General features: G+C 40.4%; 2 protein-coding genes across 5 annotated transcripts in view; both read right to left on the reverse strand.

The window, feature by feature from the left end:
• The window catches only part of LOC311233915 (ribosomal protein S6 kinase-related protein-like), a gene marked incomplete at both ends in the record, with an annotated part of 105570 nt that overhangs the window by 20487 nt on the left and 68155 nt on the right, over positions 1 to 16928 (reverse strand). The window lies entirely within an intron of this gene.
• LOC311233922 (macrophage mannose receptor 1-like) lies at positions 7360 to 15980 on the reverse strand. 4 transcript variants are annotated; one of them, XR_014620043.1, is made up of 5 exons: positions 15237 to 15980; positions 14289 to 14481; positions 13501 to 13584; positions 11266 to 11360; positions 7360 to 8064 (listed from the first exon to the last, which is right to left on the reverse strand). XR_014620043.1 is itself a non-coding variant. In XM_084338378.1 (4 exons), the coding sequence occupies exons 1-4, from the start codon at positions 15238 to 15240 to the stop codon at positions 8061 to 8063; spliced, it is 285 nt and encodes a 94-aa protein (XP_084194504.1). In that variant the 5' UTR covers positions 15241 to 15980; the 3' UTR covers positions 7360 to 8060. The 4 variants fall into 4 exon arrangements, 1 of the variants encoding a protein (XP_084194504.1); XR_014620044.1 differs by having other exon boundaries at positions 11274 to 11386; XR_014620045.1 differs by having other exon boundaries at positions 11266 to 11386.

Consider the following 16928-nt stretch of genomic DNA (forward strand, 5'->3'; position numbering starts at 1 on the left):
AACAATAGAGCCTCTTGATTGATTGATTGATTGAAAAGTTTATTAACAGATTGCAGAATGGGTACAGTACAGTACAGCTCAATACATACAATTGTTAAGGGGTTGCAGACCAGAGAAAGACTTTCGTCTTGTTTACATCAGGGTTCCCCATTTTCAATTCATCATAACATATATGACATACAGATAGACAGTACATCTATACATTTATGACATATCAGATTTGCAAATACAGTACTGTTTGTGATACAAAAGTGTCCAGAAAAAGAGTGTATTTGACGTAGAAACTACATTGGAGGAGGTTGGGTGGGGGCTGTACATTGGAGGTGGGGGGGACACACACATTGTACACTGTACATTGGAATACTGACAAAGCCATACTTGGTCATTTATTGTACAACTGGGTTAGGACATTTGTAGGGGCCAGTTTCGAATTGCAGTCTCCCGTAGGTGTTTTTTGAGAGTGTTATTGAAAGTGGGTAGTGATTCACATTCCTTTACAGCTTTGGGTAGGGCGTTCCACATTGATGTGGCATAATTGCTAAACGTGTTTAGTCCCTTGTTTGAGCCGAATCTGGGTTTTACATGATTTGTGGAGCTCCCTCTGGTGTTGTGATCATGGTATTCACTGACCTTTGGGAAGTATTTTGACATGTACAGAGATACATGAGAGATATTTAGAGAAAGTAGATAGATTTTGGGGGGGAATTGTTAATTCTACTTAAACTTAATGCAACATCTATAATAGTAAATATCATTCAGAAAACAATATGTTGGGTAGGAGTGGGGGGGGGGGGGGGGGTTGGGTAGGAGGGGTGGGTGGGGGACACTGTACAACTGTACAAACAACACTGTACATTGGATTATGAATGAATGTGGACAATATTTATATCCATCAGAGGGGGGAGCTTCGATGGTCATGTAAGTGGCTACAGACCGCTGCACTTAAATATAAACATTAGTCTACCTGGAGACTCAATGAGGTAATTGTAGATGTCGCCATAAGACGCGTCTGGCCATTTAGTGGGATCATTTTTTCATTATCCTGTTCGGCTGAAAGGACATTGGCCACCGAAGCTCCCCCCTCTGATAGAACAGTCCACATTCATTCGAGCGTCATCTCGCGTCGTCCAGACTCCATGGGCACTCTGCGCATGTCCATGCGGAATAGGTGCTTTAAAATGGGCTTTTTCTCTGCCGATTTAGTTCTGATCGATTAGTTATGGGTCACGCCGTGTTCAGGAGAGCGAGGCGCATAAACGTCTATTCGATCATGTCTCTAGCACCCCCACAGCCGTATCGGCAACCACTTACATCACGGCTCTCGTCCACATTCATTCATATGCTCCCCCCGCAATCTCCTCCCCGATTTCAATGTAACGCGGAAGTGTAGTGGTCTTCGTTAAACACTAAAACTACGATACCCAGAGCTCATCGCACAAACCGGAAGCGAATATACGTCATCTTTCCTCGCCACGTCCTTTAACTATTCCTCACCGGCAACTTATCCAATTTAAAAGAAAATTAAAACATCTTTTCAAAATCTTTCTTCACATCTAGATTTGTAAATTCCACATAACCTTAGATGTTGTTCTTTAAACATTACGTAGGCCCCTTACCCGCTCGCGAATTGAACGCCACCCCATACGTTAGGCTAAAACCAAAGATTTTCGTCCATCAGCCCGTTTTAAACAGCGTAAATACGCCATTTCTCTCCGTTCTTAAAGCAATCAACTTATATACGCCAACTCCCGCACACCTTAGCTAGTATCCCTGCGTTTTTAACAACAATCCGACGGTCGCAACATATTTTAAAACGCATAATATTAGCTAAAATCAAAGATTTTCGTCCATCAGCCCGTTTTAAACAGCGTAAATACGACATTTCTCTCCGTTCTTAAAGCAATCAACATATATACGCCAACTCCCGCACACCTTAGCTAGTAGCCCTGCGTTTTTAACAACAATCCGACGGTCGCAACATATTTTAAAACGCATAATATTAGCTAAAACCAAAGATTTTCGTCCATCAGCCCGTTTTAAACAGCGTAAATACGACATTTCTCTCCGTTTTAAAGCAATCAACTTATATACGCCAACTCCCGCACACCTTAGCTAGTATCCCTCCGTTTTTAACAACAATCCAAGGTCGCAACATATTTTAAAACACATAATTTGTTGAGCTGGGGACTATAAACAGAACCAGGGTGCATGGAAAGGGCTGTAGCGTATTTCTGTATGCCTAGCCCTGCCCCCAGACTTCAGAATGACCCAATCAAATGTGCCCTATCATTGAAATGCAAATACCAGCAGCTACGTCATGTACCACGCCCCTAGACGTCCGCCCCCAGACGTTGCTACTCATCCCAGCTAGTTCATTCGCAGGTTGCGAATGAACTAGCTGGGTACCCAACTAGCTCATTCGCAAAATGATCCTTGCGAATGAACTAGCTGGGTACCCAGCTAGCTAGGTCATCTTTGCGAATGAACTAGCTGGGTACCCAACTAGCTCATTCGCAAAATGATCCTTGCGAATGAACTAGCTGGGTACCCAGCTAGCTAGGTCATCTTTGCGAATGAACTAGTTGGGTACCCAGCTAGTTCATTCGCAAAATGATCCTTGCGAATGAACTAGCTGGGTACCCAGCTAGCTAGGTCATCTTTGCGAATGAACTAGTTGGGTACCCAGCTAGTTCATTCGCAAAATGGTCCTTGCGAATGAGCTAGCTGGGTACCCAGCTAGCTAATGTGTCAGCTAGCTGGGTACCCAGCTAGCTCATTCGCAAGGACCATTTTGCGAATGAGCTAGCTACTAGCTGAGGCAAAATTGGGTGTAAAGCCTATGGGACAAAGCCGGCTAGTTAACTAGCTAAGACACGTGCTACCTAGCTAGCTGGGTACCCAGCTAGCTGACACATTTGCAACCTAGGTAGTGAGCTAGCTCATTCGCAAATTTGTCTTTGCGAATGAGCTAGCTAGGTACCCAGCTAGCTAGGTCATCTTTGCGAATGAGCTAGTTGGGTACCCAACTAGCTCATTCGCAAAATGATCCTTGCGAATGAACTAGCTGGGTACCCAGCTAGCTAGGTCATCTTTGCGAATGAACTAGTTGGGTACCCAGCTAGTTCATTCGCAAAATGATCCTTGCGAATGAACTAGCTAGGTACCCAGCTAGTTCATTCGCAAAGACACATTAGCTAGCTGGGTACCCAGCTAGCTAGGTCATCTTTGCGAATGAGCTAGTTGGGTACCCAGCTAGTTCATTCGCAACCTGCGAATGAACTAGCTGAGATGAGTAGCAACGTCTGGGGGCGGACGTCTAGGGGCGTGGTACATGACGCAGATGCTGGTATTTGCATTTCAATGACAGGGCACATTTGATTGGGTCATTCTGAAGTCTGGGGGCAGGGCTAGGCATACAGAAATACGCTACAGCCCTTTCCGTGCACCCTGGATCTGTTTATAGTCCCCAGCTCAACAAATTATGTGTTTTAAAATATGTTGCGACCTTGGATTGTTGTTAAAAACGGAGGGATACAAGCTAAGGTGTGGGGGAGTTGGCGTATATAAGTTGATTGCTTTAAGAACGGAGAGAAATGTCGTATTTACGCTGTTTAAAACGGGCTGATGGACGAAAATCTTTGGTTTTAGCTAATATTATGTGTTTTAAAATATGTTGCGACCGTCGGATTGTTGTTAAAAACGCAGGGATACTAGCTAAGGTGTGGGGGAGTTGGCGTATATAAGTTGATTGCTTTAAGAACGGAGAGAAATGTCGTATTTACGCTGTTTAAAACGGGCTGATGGACGAAAATCTTTGGTTTTAGCCTAACGTATGGGTGGCGTTCAATTCGCGAGCGGGTAAGGGGCCTACGTAATGTTTAAAGAACAACATCTAAGGTTATGTGGAATTTACAAATCTAGATGTGAAGAAAGATTTTGAAAAGATGTTTTAATTTTCTTTTAAATTAGATAAGTTGCCGGTGAGGAATAGTTAAAGGACGTGGCGAGGAAAGATGACGTATATTCGCTTCCGGTTTGCGCGATGAGTTACTGTATAAACGGTTTCCATATTATAGTCCCTTTGCAGGTTGATGTGAACACAACATGCAATACAAAGATAATAAACGTACATACTAATTGTGTAGTAGTTAGTTATTATTATTGTATTAATATTCTACAGTATCGGCAGATCGCTGCCATCTCAAATGAATCTTCTGTACATCCCTGCAACAAGAAAGCCATTGAGAATATAATATATAGTGGGTAATTCTGAAGTCTGGGGGCAGGGCTAGGTAGGCATACAGAAATACGGATACACCGGTTCTGTTTATAGTCCCCAGCTAAACAAACTGTGTTTTAAAATATGTTGCGACCGTCGGATTGTTGTTAAAAACGGAGGGATACTAGCTAAGGTGTGGGGGAGTTGGCGTATATAAGTTGATTGCTTTAAGAACGGAGAGAAATGTCGTATTTACGCTGTTTAAAACGGGCTGATGGACGAAAATCCTTGGTTTTAGCCTAACGTATGGGGTGGCGTTCAATTCGCGAGCGGGTAAGGGGCCTACGTAATGTTTAAAGAACAACATCTAAGGTTATGTGGAATTTACAAATCTAGATGTGAAGAAAGATTTTGAAAATATGTTTTAATTTTCTTTTAAATTAGATAAGTTGCCGGTGAGGAATAGTTAAAGGACGTGGCGAGGAAAGTTGACGTATGTTCGCTTCCGGTTTGCGCAATGAGCTCTGGGTATCGTAGTTTTAGTGTTTAATAATAATAACTAACTACTACACAATTAGTATGTACGTTTATTATCTTTGTATTGCATGTTCTTTGCATGTTGTGTTCACATCAACCTGCAAAGGGACTAGATGGAAACCGTTTATACAGTAACTCATCGCGCAAACCGGAAGCGAACATACGTCACGGCCGTGGTTCAAGTTTGCAGTTCCTTTCAAATATAGTTGTGTCTCAAGATTCAACGTTACAGTAGTAGAGTAGAGAAATGTTAGAATGTAATAGGACATGTATGGCAATCTGTCTGACAAGGATATGCGAGATTTGTTGATAGAAAACGGAGAATTGAAAATGATTTGAGAGAATATACTGTATTAATCCCCAAAGGGGGAAATTGATTGCCACCAGACGTATGTAACATAAAACACAAACAAAAAAAATATTATAATAGAATACGGCAAAGTGCTTCCAGACAACACATATGGATTAAATAAATTAAATAACACAGTATATATATTCTCAATGGCTTTCTTGCAGGGATGTACAGAAGATTCATTTGAGATGGCAGCGATCTGCCGATACTGTAGAATATTAATACAATAATAATAACTACTACACAATTAGTATGTATGTTTATTATCTTTGTATTGCATGTTCTTTGCATGTTGTGTTCACATCAACCTGCAAAGGGACTAGATTTGTATTACTGTATCTCTATCTCTTTGTATTTAAATGTTCTTATAATTTTTTTATGCTTGCTTATGCCTGTATGTTCTACTGTTGTGAAGCACTTTGAACTGCAACCTCTGTATGAAAAGTGCTATACAAATAAAATTATTATTATCCCATCACTGTCAATGGATGTCTTATTCTTTGACTTTGATACAATGGATATGATTTCTGCTTCACTGACATTTCCCAAAAACATAGACTGCAGTACTTTACTATCTCCTCTCCATCCTTCCTGTAATGGTTCATCGTGTTTTTGAATGGCATCTGCCAGATTTGGCCCCACATTCACAAAAAAATTGTTGAATTCATTAACCACCTCATTCATGTTTTTTATAGTCTTACTATTACTAATGAAATGGCTAGGCATTTTTATGGACGCTGATTTATTTCCCATTACCTTATTTATTGTTTTTATTTCCGCCTAACAATCTATTGTAATAATCTTTCTTGGCCCATCTCATAATGAATACTAACTTATTCTTATACACTTTGTATTTAGTTTCAGCAGCCTTTTTTCTACATTTGATCAAATCTCTATAGTTTGTTTTTCTTTTTACATGCATTCTCTAACCACTTTGGTTTTCTATTGTCATTACTTTTTTGTTTATGTTGAACCATTGGGCAGTGCCTATCGTAAAGTGTCCGATAGATATTCAAAAAAGTATTGTAAGCAGCATTGACGTCTTCTACATAGACCCCCCTTGAAATGTATTAACGAAAATGTGTTATCTAATACTATACATTCACTAAATTGTTACTCCGTATAATAATTACAATTGGCTTCAATGGAATTAAACACGTCTTTCTGGGTCGATATCGCATTCAAAGTCTTGTATTTTATCGCCACATAAATATTCGTCTGTTGATTCTGTCATATTTCATGGAATATATATATATTCAACTGCTTTGCATTTCAAGTCACCGTCGACAAACACAGCTGCAGGTAGGATTGCATCCAGCTCACTCAATCAGAATGGAGTGATTGACAGTGTCGAAGGCCTTTTGTAGGTCCAGCATGACCATGCCGCAGTATTTGCCTGCGTCCACCTCTTGTTTGATGTGGTCGTTCAAATAGAGCAGGTGAATTGATGATGAATGAATGAAAATGGGGGACCCTGATGTAAACAAGACGAAAGTCTTTCTCTGGTCTGCATCCCCTTAACAATTGTATGTATTGAGCTGTACTGTACCCATTCTGCAATCTGTTAATAAACTTTTCAATCAATCAATGTGTCAGTGGAGTGGGATGTTCTGAAGCCAGATTGGAATTCGTAGATTAGATTTTTTTCCGCTAGGTACTTTTCGACCTGTTCGTAGACTATTTTTTCCATGACTTTCGAGATGGAGATAAGAATAGAAACAGGGCGGTAGTTGCAATGCAACATGACCGAATGATTGATTGAAAACTGTATTAACATATTGCAGAATGGGTACAGTACAGTACAGCTCAATACACACAATTGTTAAGGGGATGCAGACCAGAGAAAGGCTTTCGTCTTGTTTACATCAGGGTCCCCCATTTTCAATTCATCAGGACATATATGACATACATGACACACAGATAGACAGTACTGCTACATCTATACATTTATGACATACCAGATTTACCAGATTTGCAAATACAGTACCGTTTGTGATACAAAAATAGTCCAGAAAAGAGAGTATATACATTTGACGTAGAAACTGTACATTGGAGGAGGTTGGGTAGGTGGGGTGGGGGGGGGAACTGTACATTGGAGGTGGTTGGGGGGGGGGGGGGGGGGGGGGGGGGTCACCCCTACATACGATAAAGACTTTTCCGGTCCTGTCTTTTTTGCTACAATGATGACAAAAGTGCTTGCTTTCAAAATAATGTTTATTTAAGAAACAGGGAAACACATTTGTGTGTATATGCAGGCTATATAATGCATTATTAACAGGTGTTTCAGGTCTAAATGGCTTAGTACTGTTGACATTACACTGCTTGTAGTTATTAGTAAATCAAATAGCATTAATAATTACAGAAAATTATCACTAAAGTGCTATCTGTTGCAGCTGCACATGCAGCTGCACACTTTTCCATAAAAATAGCATATTTGGATAAGTGTGACCATTTCTCAAAAACAGAAAATCATGTATTTTTTTTAAATACAGAAAAGGATCACTAAAGTGCTATCTGTTGCAGCTGCACTGCACTGTTCTCCATACAAATAGCATATTTGGATAAGTTTGACCATTTCTCAAAAACAGAAAATCATGTATTCTTTTTAAATACAGAAAAGGATCACCAAGTTACCATTTCTCAAAAAATATAAATAAATACAGAAAATAAGCACTAGTTCACTCAGTGGAAATTTCTAGCTCAATGCGAGGTCTGCTGCTGCCGGCTAATAATACGGTCAATACGTGGGGAGATCTTTGACAAGGCAACACGCATGTCATCCTCAAGGCTCAACTTGGCCCTATATTTTGTTTTCAGAGCCGTCATGGATGAAAAGCCAGCTTCACACAGATATGTGGTGCTGAATGGTATCAACACCTTAACTGCTGCATCATGAGATACCCGACTTTCCAGTTGGTGTAGTCCACGACGCTGTTGTCGATCCAGTGCCACTCACCTGAAATAAGGAGAATCGGGATGAGATAATACTAATGCATGAAAAAACAGGTTTCAAGAGACTAAATTAAGTTTCGCATAGCGAAAGCTGGTAAGTAGCCACACACTATACCGAGCGACTGAACACTCGTTTCTCAAAGCCTTCCGTCACTTCTAGAATGGACTACAAGTAGGGCTGGGCGATATGACGATATTATATAAATATCGGGTACAGTTCATTAACGATACACTTTTTCAACGTATCGTGGATATCGTGATGTTTTGCCCAAGAGGATTGTGTCGCGTCAATCTGTCCACACGTTACTCGTTCATATCTCAGCCTGTGCTGAGATATGCCCATTCCGCGGTCTGTTAATAAAGTTTTCAATCAGACAGATGTATGGAAAGGCTTTTATTATAACATTCGTTGTAGTAAAATCATTATGCCTCATTTAGTCAAGCACTGGTCTCCTACTCGACGGCCGCGGGGAGCTAACGTTAGTAGCTTTGTTGATGTTTAGCACACGGGACATTCAGGAAGTCAAACGCTTGCCGATTGGTGCTAAGAACAGCAGGGCGGGTGCAAGCGGTGTGACGTCATTGGCAGACTCGACTGTCAATCAAAATGATTATGTTTCCGTCAGAATGAATGAATGAAAACTGTATTAAAAGGTTGCAGAATGGGTACAATACAGTACAGGAGGATGAAGACCAGAAAAAGACTTTCGGCTTTTTTACATAAGGGTCCTCCATTTTCAATTCATCAAAACATTTAGAGACATACATATATACAGTAGTTTCATAAAAATGCTAAAATGCTATTTATTGATTGATTGATTTAAAACTTTAACATATTGCAGAATGGGTACAGTACAGCTCAATACATACAATTGTTAAGGGGATGCAGACCAGAGAAAGACTTTAGTCTTGTTTACATCAGGGTCCCCCATTTTCAATTCATCATATTTCATATCTAAATCATATAATATCTCATATGCAATATATAATCTAATAATCTAAATCTAATATAAAAATGCTAAATGCATGGGTATTTTATTTTGTCTTTAATGTTAGCTTGCAAACTCAAATACTGTCTTGGTAAGCCTCATAATGAATTGTTTGGGGTAAAAAAGAAAAACATCGTGATGTGTATCGTGTATCGCCGAAAGGTCAGAAAATATCGTGATATCATATTTAGGCCATATCGCCCAGCCCTAACTACAAGTGTTTTGTTGATTTACATCCACATCACTATTCATTCATCCTTATGCTGTTACTGCCGTCGGATTAGACTTTATTTGATTGGAAGAAGATCCCTCTGGAAAGAGTCGGGATTTGATGCAGGATATCGGCGGTATTATGCTAATTATATTTGTATTTTAACTAACCAGGTCGCAAATTAACCGCAAACAATAAAAATATTTTAGTTTGATCGCCACCGCGGTTGACCGCAGGCACTCGCCCACTATGGATCAGCCCACGCAAAATTTGTGTGTGTGTGTGTGAGAGAGACAGAATGAGGGGGAGAGAGAGGGGGAAGAGAGAGAGGGAGAGAGAAAGGGAAGGAGAGAGAGGGAGAGAGAAGGAGAGAGAAAGGGAAGGAGATAGAGGGAGAGAGAAAGAGGAGAGAGAGGGGGGAGAGAGATGGAGAGGGAGAGACACAGTGGGGGAGAGATAGAATCTGACAAGACAGAGAAATACACTTATTTGTTTGAACTGTATTATCCCTCGCCTGTTACACTTTGTGCATGTGTGAGAGAGAGAGAGAGAGAGAGTGTGTGAGATGGAGAGAGTGTGAGAGAGATATGGAGAGTGTTCATTCAGAGAGTGTTTGAATGAAGTACATTTGCTGAAATACAGTTGTTCTTAATTTTCACAGTTGTTCTTCATTTTCTCACTTGCTATGTGAGAATGTTAGTTATTATGTTCTCAATTCCCCTTGCATTGTTTGAGAATTGTGTGGAAGAGTTTGCTAGTTCTAGTACCCCTTTCGTACAAGTTAACAATAAATAATGGTATTAGGAATAACCACTGGGTTAGTATATTAGGACAAGTGCATGACAGTAAGGTTAGTTAGGGTTAGATATATTTATTAATTGTATTTCAGATATTGGTTGAAGAAGTGTGTCTTTAGTCGACAGCAAAAGATTGGATGAGTTTCGGCTGTCCTAACTGTGGTGGGAAGTTCGTTCTACCATTATGGGGCAAGGACTGAGAATAGGCGGCTTCTCTTTGATGACCCTCCCGGAGCTTGGATAGGAGTAGGTCTGAGGCAGCTGGAAGATGCAGAGCGTATAGGGGTCTTGAGGGTGTGTAGTTAGAGACCATTGACCGGAGGTAGGCGGGAGCGGTTCCCTTTGCCACACGATATGCCTGGTCGAGGGCCTTGAAGCGGATTCGTGCAGCAATGGGGAGCCAGTGCAGGTCCCTAAGAAGTGGGGTGACATGGGCCGACTTCGGTAGGTTTGAGATCAGGCGGGAAACTGCGTACTGAATGAGCATGTAACCAACAAGCATCTGTACGGGGGACTACCAAGGCTGAGCGACAAGGTGGCATCCAGGAGGATGAAACTTGCAGGTCACTGCCACCGACACCACGTACTTCCGACTAGCAAGCTAGTGCTCTGGGAGCCAACACACGGGCGACGACCAAGAGGATGTCCCACGCTAACATATGTAGACATACTGAGGAAGGACGCAGGTGTGGAGAGCCCTACGCAACTGGTCGGATGTATGGAGGATCGGGATGATTGGAATCTCCACTGGCGAACCCGTCTGAGGACGGCCAAATTAATGAATGACTACTGGTTTATTGAAGGTTCCCAACCACAGCCAAAAGAAAATCAAGGAGGCAGCCTTTGCGAATGATGCACCAAAGCCATGGAACACCCTATGGACATTAGGCTAGATCACTAAATATTTTCAAAAGTAAGCTAAATACGTACCTCGTTCACCGTAGCCTTTTAATACACTCTGCTACTTATACTCATTACATGCACAGTGATTATTGTACTGTAAATTAGAGCGATTTTATTGCACTGCACTATTGCACTATTTTATGCTAATTGCATGCTAATATTATGCCTATGTCTATTTTATGTCCATTATGTCTACATTACTGCTGTGAAGGTGCTATGCAAATTAAGTTATTATTATTATTATTATTATTATTATTATTATTATTATTATTATTATTATTATTATCATATAGAGATATTCAGACCTGGTGACCTCTTGCAGAGAGAGTAGTGGCTGTTGCTGCATGCTGCCGTCTTCCACGTTCGGTCCACGTCCATGTAGACAGGGCTCTACGCTAACCTTTTTCATTAGGGGCACAGGTGCTCCTAAATGAAAAAATTTAGGAGCACACAAAGAAATTTAGGAGCACAGTGAATTTTTTTCTAGTAACTGAGTTTATTAACAAACTCACATTTTTTTAAACAAAAATAAATGTACATGTATAGTAGTACTCTGTATGTGCATGTTCAAATGGGAACGGAACTGTGCAATAGCACCAAAGTCACTGGCCCACACTGTGTGTGCTAAACAAACTAGGGGTGGGACGATACATCGATCCAGATCGATACATCGATGTAATTATCAACAATCGAATCGGATCGATGCAATGTAATAAGATCGATTCATATCGATACTCTTATTTTGAAAATCCTGTGGCGAGTCTCATATCCGCCCAAGAACAACAGCAGTAGCTCCGTGTGTGTAGATGTTACAGCATAGCATTCTCCCTTTCTGTGTGTGTGTGTGCGCGCGTCTTTGGAAAGACCAGATGAGGTCAGAGGAGTTTGATGTTTAAATGTTATTTAAACATAAACAATATAATACATAATAAATGTAGGCCTATACATGATCATGCAACATCAACAAATTGTTGTAGGAACGGTTTGGGAGAGGGAGGTTGTGAGTTTTGAGTTCCAAAAAATGTAGCTTAAAGTTTAAAGCTCAATATATAAAAACGTGGCACTTTACAGTGAACAGGAGGTCTATTTGTATTAAAAACAATAGATTGATTTTCCTTTAAATGTCTGGAAGAGCTCAAAAATACAAATGTCAAATGATATTTTCATTACCTTTTTTTTGTTGATCTAAATGTTACTGATTGTGTTAAATGGGCATATGATATCATCTCATATCGATCGCAGGCACCTGAATCTAATCGTATCGTATTGTATCGTGAGAGACTTTGTGATATCGGCAAATATCGTATCGTTGTCCAAAGAATCGATATCGTATCGTATCATGATGAAACTGGTGATTCCCACCCCTAAAACAAACTCACATTTTTTAAACAAAAATAAATTTACATGTATAGTAGTACTCTGTATGTGCATGTTCAAATGGGAACGGAACTGTGCAATAGCACCAAAGTCACTGGCCCACACTGTGTGTGTGTGCTAAACAAACTCACAAGGATGGTCTCTCCTTTCTCAATATGTACAAATCTCTACACTGGATGACTGGATGTGCCGCCGCGAGACGTTGTGTTTTACTACCGAATCTCTTCAGGTGCGGGTTTCCCGACACAAAGGGCGTATTGCCTGCCTGTTTCTGCAATATTTACAAAACATGACATTGTTTTCCAACTCTAGCCATGGGAAAATGTTTAGCCAATTCACGTTAAATTTGTATGTCTTCCCTCCGGCTCCAGTGGGTGTAGCATCGTTAGCTACAGTGGGTACATTGGGTGTAGCTTCGTTAGCTACAGTGGGTACATTGGGTGTAGCTTCATTAGCTAGTTAGCTACAGTGGGTACATTGGGTGCTACAGTGGGGGTAGTAGTGGGTGTAGCCTCGCTAGCATGCTGGCTAGCGTCAGTATCTTGGTTAACTATCACCTCTGTAACATGAGCTGCCTCGCCTGACTTCTCATTCTCCGGTATCTTTCGCGCAAAATAAAAATGAATGGGCAACAAGTGGCTGTATTGTCTGACTCAGACACTGACGCTCATAGATATATCTATGCTGACGCTAAAAATTACTTTCAGTTTCCAGTCGCGTGACCACAGGAAACTCTATTGTGATTGGAACGTTTATGCGGCTGTGAACTGTGGGACTTGTAGTTTTTTAACGATTCTCGCAGCGGAGAAAAAAAAAGGACGAATGAGGCTGTACTCTGCACTCGCCGGCCCCACTCGCACGCCGTGCGAGTACTTGATTTTGCAGGTTCGCACACACATATTTTTAGGGGCATATGCGAGCAATTTGCTCGCACTGTAGAGCCCTGACACAGGCGTCGTTCATTGTAGGCTCATTTCTCCCCCATTTGGTGTAGCATGTCCTTCATGCTCTGTAAATAACTATGTACAGATACCGAGATGTCACACCATGTTACCTGTACCTGTTTATTGCACTATGTTTTTTTTTTTATTGGATTCTATTATATGTTGTACCACTGTATTGCACATCGTTGCGGGCAAGACCACCCGCATTTCATTGTATACCTGTATGCCGTGACAATTAAAACTCTTGACTTGACTTGACTAGGAAAGAGGCCAGTTGTCCACCCACTTGAACCGGCCGCCAGTCTGAGAAAAGAGAAGTCACAAGAGAGAACAAGATCCTCTGTGAACAAACAACTGTCTGACCCAGTGTCCTTGACCCTTTCACTGTGACAATACAGAAGGTTAGCCCTTTACTATCACACAACCGACGGCGATGCTCCATCATTAGCTCCACGGATGCAGAGCTAATGATGGAGCATCGCCGTCGGTTGCGTGATAGTAAAGGGTTAACCTTCTGTCGTGTGGCAGTGAAAGGGTTAACACATTGGTTGCCAGCCGGATATGACAATTTATCGCTTGGATGCCACCACGTTAATCAATGGGAGGATGAGCACATTTGCGAATGCATAAACTATATCTTAAATTATGGCTATGTGTCTAATACACCCGTCGCTTATCAATGACTTGCTTGCAGTCAAAGATGTACAAAACGGATTGTTTTTTCATCAGTACATTTCCGTTTTATACCGTTTTGAATACGAGTATAGTTTCGGAGAGTTCTAGTAATTTCAGAGAAATTCCACGAAAATAGCCATTTACTGGAATACACAAAACACATTGTCATTTTCCGGCTGATTTATGAATAGTTTTCAAATAAACTATAGATTATCGAGAGTATTTGTGTTCTTATGCACGATACAAAAGCGGCTGAAAAATAATTTATTCGTGCCACGCTCAGCGCCTAACGCCACACACAGAGATAATAATAATAATTTATGGATAATAACTTGTGGATCTGCAGGGTAATGAAGGCTTGTATTATCGGGTTCAGGATATTGGCCAGATATGCGTCGTCTGCTTGGCACTGCCTCCTGGCCTCGTCCCACTTCATCTTCTGGGCCACCAGTTTGAAGGAGTCATTGCCCAGCTTGTAGAAAGTACTAGGTGACACGGTTGTGGCGGGGACCACTATCTGAGAATCTGACACAATATGAAACAGTAGTTGTCTTTCAGAAACAAAAGTATGACAGTGTGTGAATGTACCTTGAAATGGATTTAAAAAGCTAGATACATACACCCTTTCACTACCACACTACCAACGGGTTAACCCTTTCACTGCGACAATACAGAAAAATATCACAACTTCATTGTACATGAGAATAATATAGTCCCCTTCGGATGTATATATCTTTTATTATCTCGTTTTCTTACAAAGTACTGTATATCTTTATGTCATAAACTGCATCCTTAGTACTTGTGTGAATTTAGCCGTACTGTATTGTACCCATTCTGCAATCTGTTAATAACGTTTTCAATCAATCACATCATGGGGGGAAATTAGCTAAGGTTTGATTTGTTTATTTAAGATTGCAGAATAAATACAGTAAAAACAACTGCTAATTGGGGTTGCATAACAGAGAGATAGAAAGTCTTGTTTACATCAGGTCCCCATTTTCAATTCATCATGACATACAGATATACAGTACTGTTACATCCAGACATTTACTGTAGTTAGAGTATGGATAAATAGCTAACGTTAAATTAGGCTATCGATATACTAACGTTAGGTAACGTTAGCTAGCTAGCAAGCTATGAACAACCAGTACAGCTAACATGAAACCTACTCTACTTTCGTTAACGTTAGCTGACGTTATGAAAGCTATGATCTGTAATGTCAACTGGATAACGTTAGCTATTTATTCATCTATGCTAATATTGTCAGCTTATTTACTCACCCATTTTGATGTGTGTTTCTCCCGATCATTCAATACATTGTTGACGGTAGAACAATGTAGTTTGAGAAGCCGTGAGTCCGTGACCACTTCCGGTAAAAATATCGCAATTTATCCGGCAACTTATCTAATTTAACAGAAAATTAAAACATCTTTTCAAAATCTTTCTTCACATCTAGATTTGTAAATTCCACATAACCTTAGATGTTGTTCTTTAATGTGTCACAGCAGCACAAACATTCCCCACATTTAACATTCACAAACACTGCTTAACGTTAAACACTAAAACTACGATACCCAGAGCTCATCGCGCAAACCGGAAGCGAACATACGTCATCTCTCCTCGCCACGTCCTTTAACATTCCTCATCGGCAACTTATCTAATTTAAAAGAAAATTAAAACATCTTTTCAAAATCTTTCTTCACATCTAGATTTGTAAATTCCACATAACCTTAGATGTTGTTCTTTAATGTGTCACAGCAGCACAAACATTCCCCACATTTAACATTCACAAACACGGCATAACTTTAAACACTAAAACTACGATACCCAGAGCTCATCGCGCAAACCCGAAGCGAACACACGTCATCTCTCCTCGCCACGTCCTTTAACGATTCCTCATCGGCAACTTATCTAATTTAAAAGAAAATTAAAACATCTTTTCAAAATCTTTCTTCACATCTAGATTTGTAAATTCCACATAACCTTAGATGTTGTTCTTTAAACATTACGTAGGCCCCTTACCCGCTCGCGAATTGAACACCACCCCATACGTTAGGCTAAAACCAAAGATTTCCGTCCATCAGCCCGTACAACAGCGTAAATACGAAGTTTCTCTCCGTTTTAAAGCAATCAACTTATATACGCCAACTCCCGCACACCTTAGCTAGTATCCCTCCGTTTTTAACAACAATCCGACGGTCGCAACATATTTTAAAACACATAATTTGTTGAGCTGGGGACTATAAACAGAACCGGGGTGCACGGAAAGCAATAGGGGGTATCTGCAGAGCCGCAGAGCCAGGCTGGACGGGTTGGAGGCGGTCTGGACAAGTATTAGTGGTCTGGACAAGTATTTGCACTACTGCGCACCATTTTCAACTTCACTTTCGTCTCGTTTACATAGGTACATAGACAGTAATGTTACATCTAGACATTTATGACATGTAATAATAGAGTAAACTTGTAAATAGACAGTAATGTTACATCTAGACATACCAGATCTAGTAATAATAGAGTAAACTTAACTTTCGTCTCAGTAACAATGTTCATAAAGTGTACATCTAGACATGATGTGTACATAGACAGTAATGTTACATCTCTAGACATACCAGATCTCAATAATAGAGTAAACTTAACTTTCGTCTCAGTAACAATGTTCATAAAGTGTACATCTAGACATTTATGACATACCAGATCTAGTAATAATAGAGTAAACTTAACTTTCGTCTCAGTAACAATGTTCATAAAGTGTACATCTAGACATGATGTGTACATAGACAGTAATGTTACATCTCTAGACATACCAGATCTCAATAATAGAGTAAACTTAACTTTCGTCTCAGTAACAATGTTCATAAAGTGTACATCTAGACATTTATGACATACCAGATCTAGTAATAATAGAGTAAACTTAACTTTCGTCTCAGTAACAATGTTCATAAAGTGTCGAGTGCTACAGTGTAGGTTAGTTT

This window comes from Notolepis coatsorum, assembly GCF_963971535.1.
Source record: "Notolepis coatsorum genome assembly, contig: SUPER_8_unloc_1, whole genome shotgun sequence".
Classification (NCBI taxonomy): Eukaryota; Metazoa; Chordata; class Actinopteri; order Aulopiformes; family Paralepididae; genus Notolepis; species Notolepis coatsorum.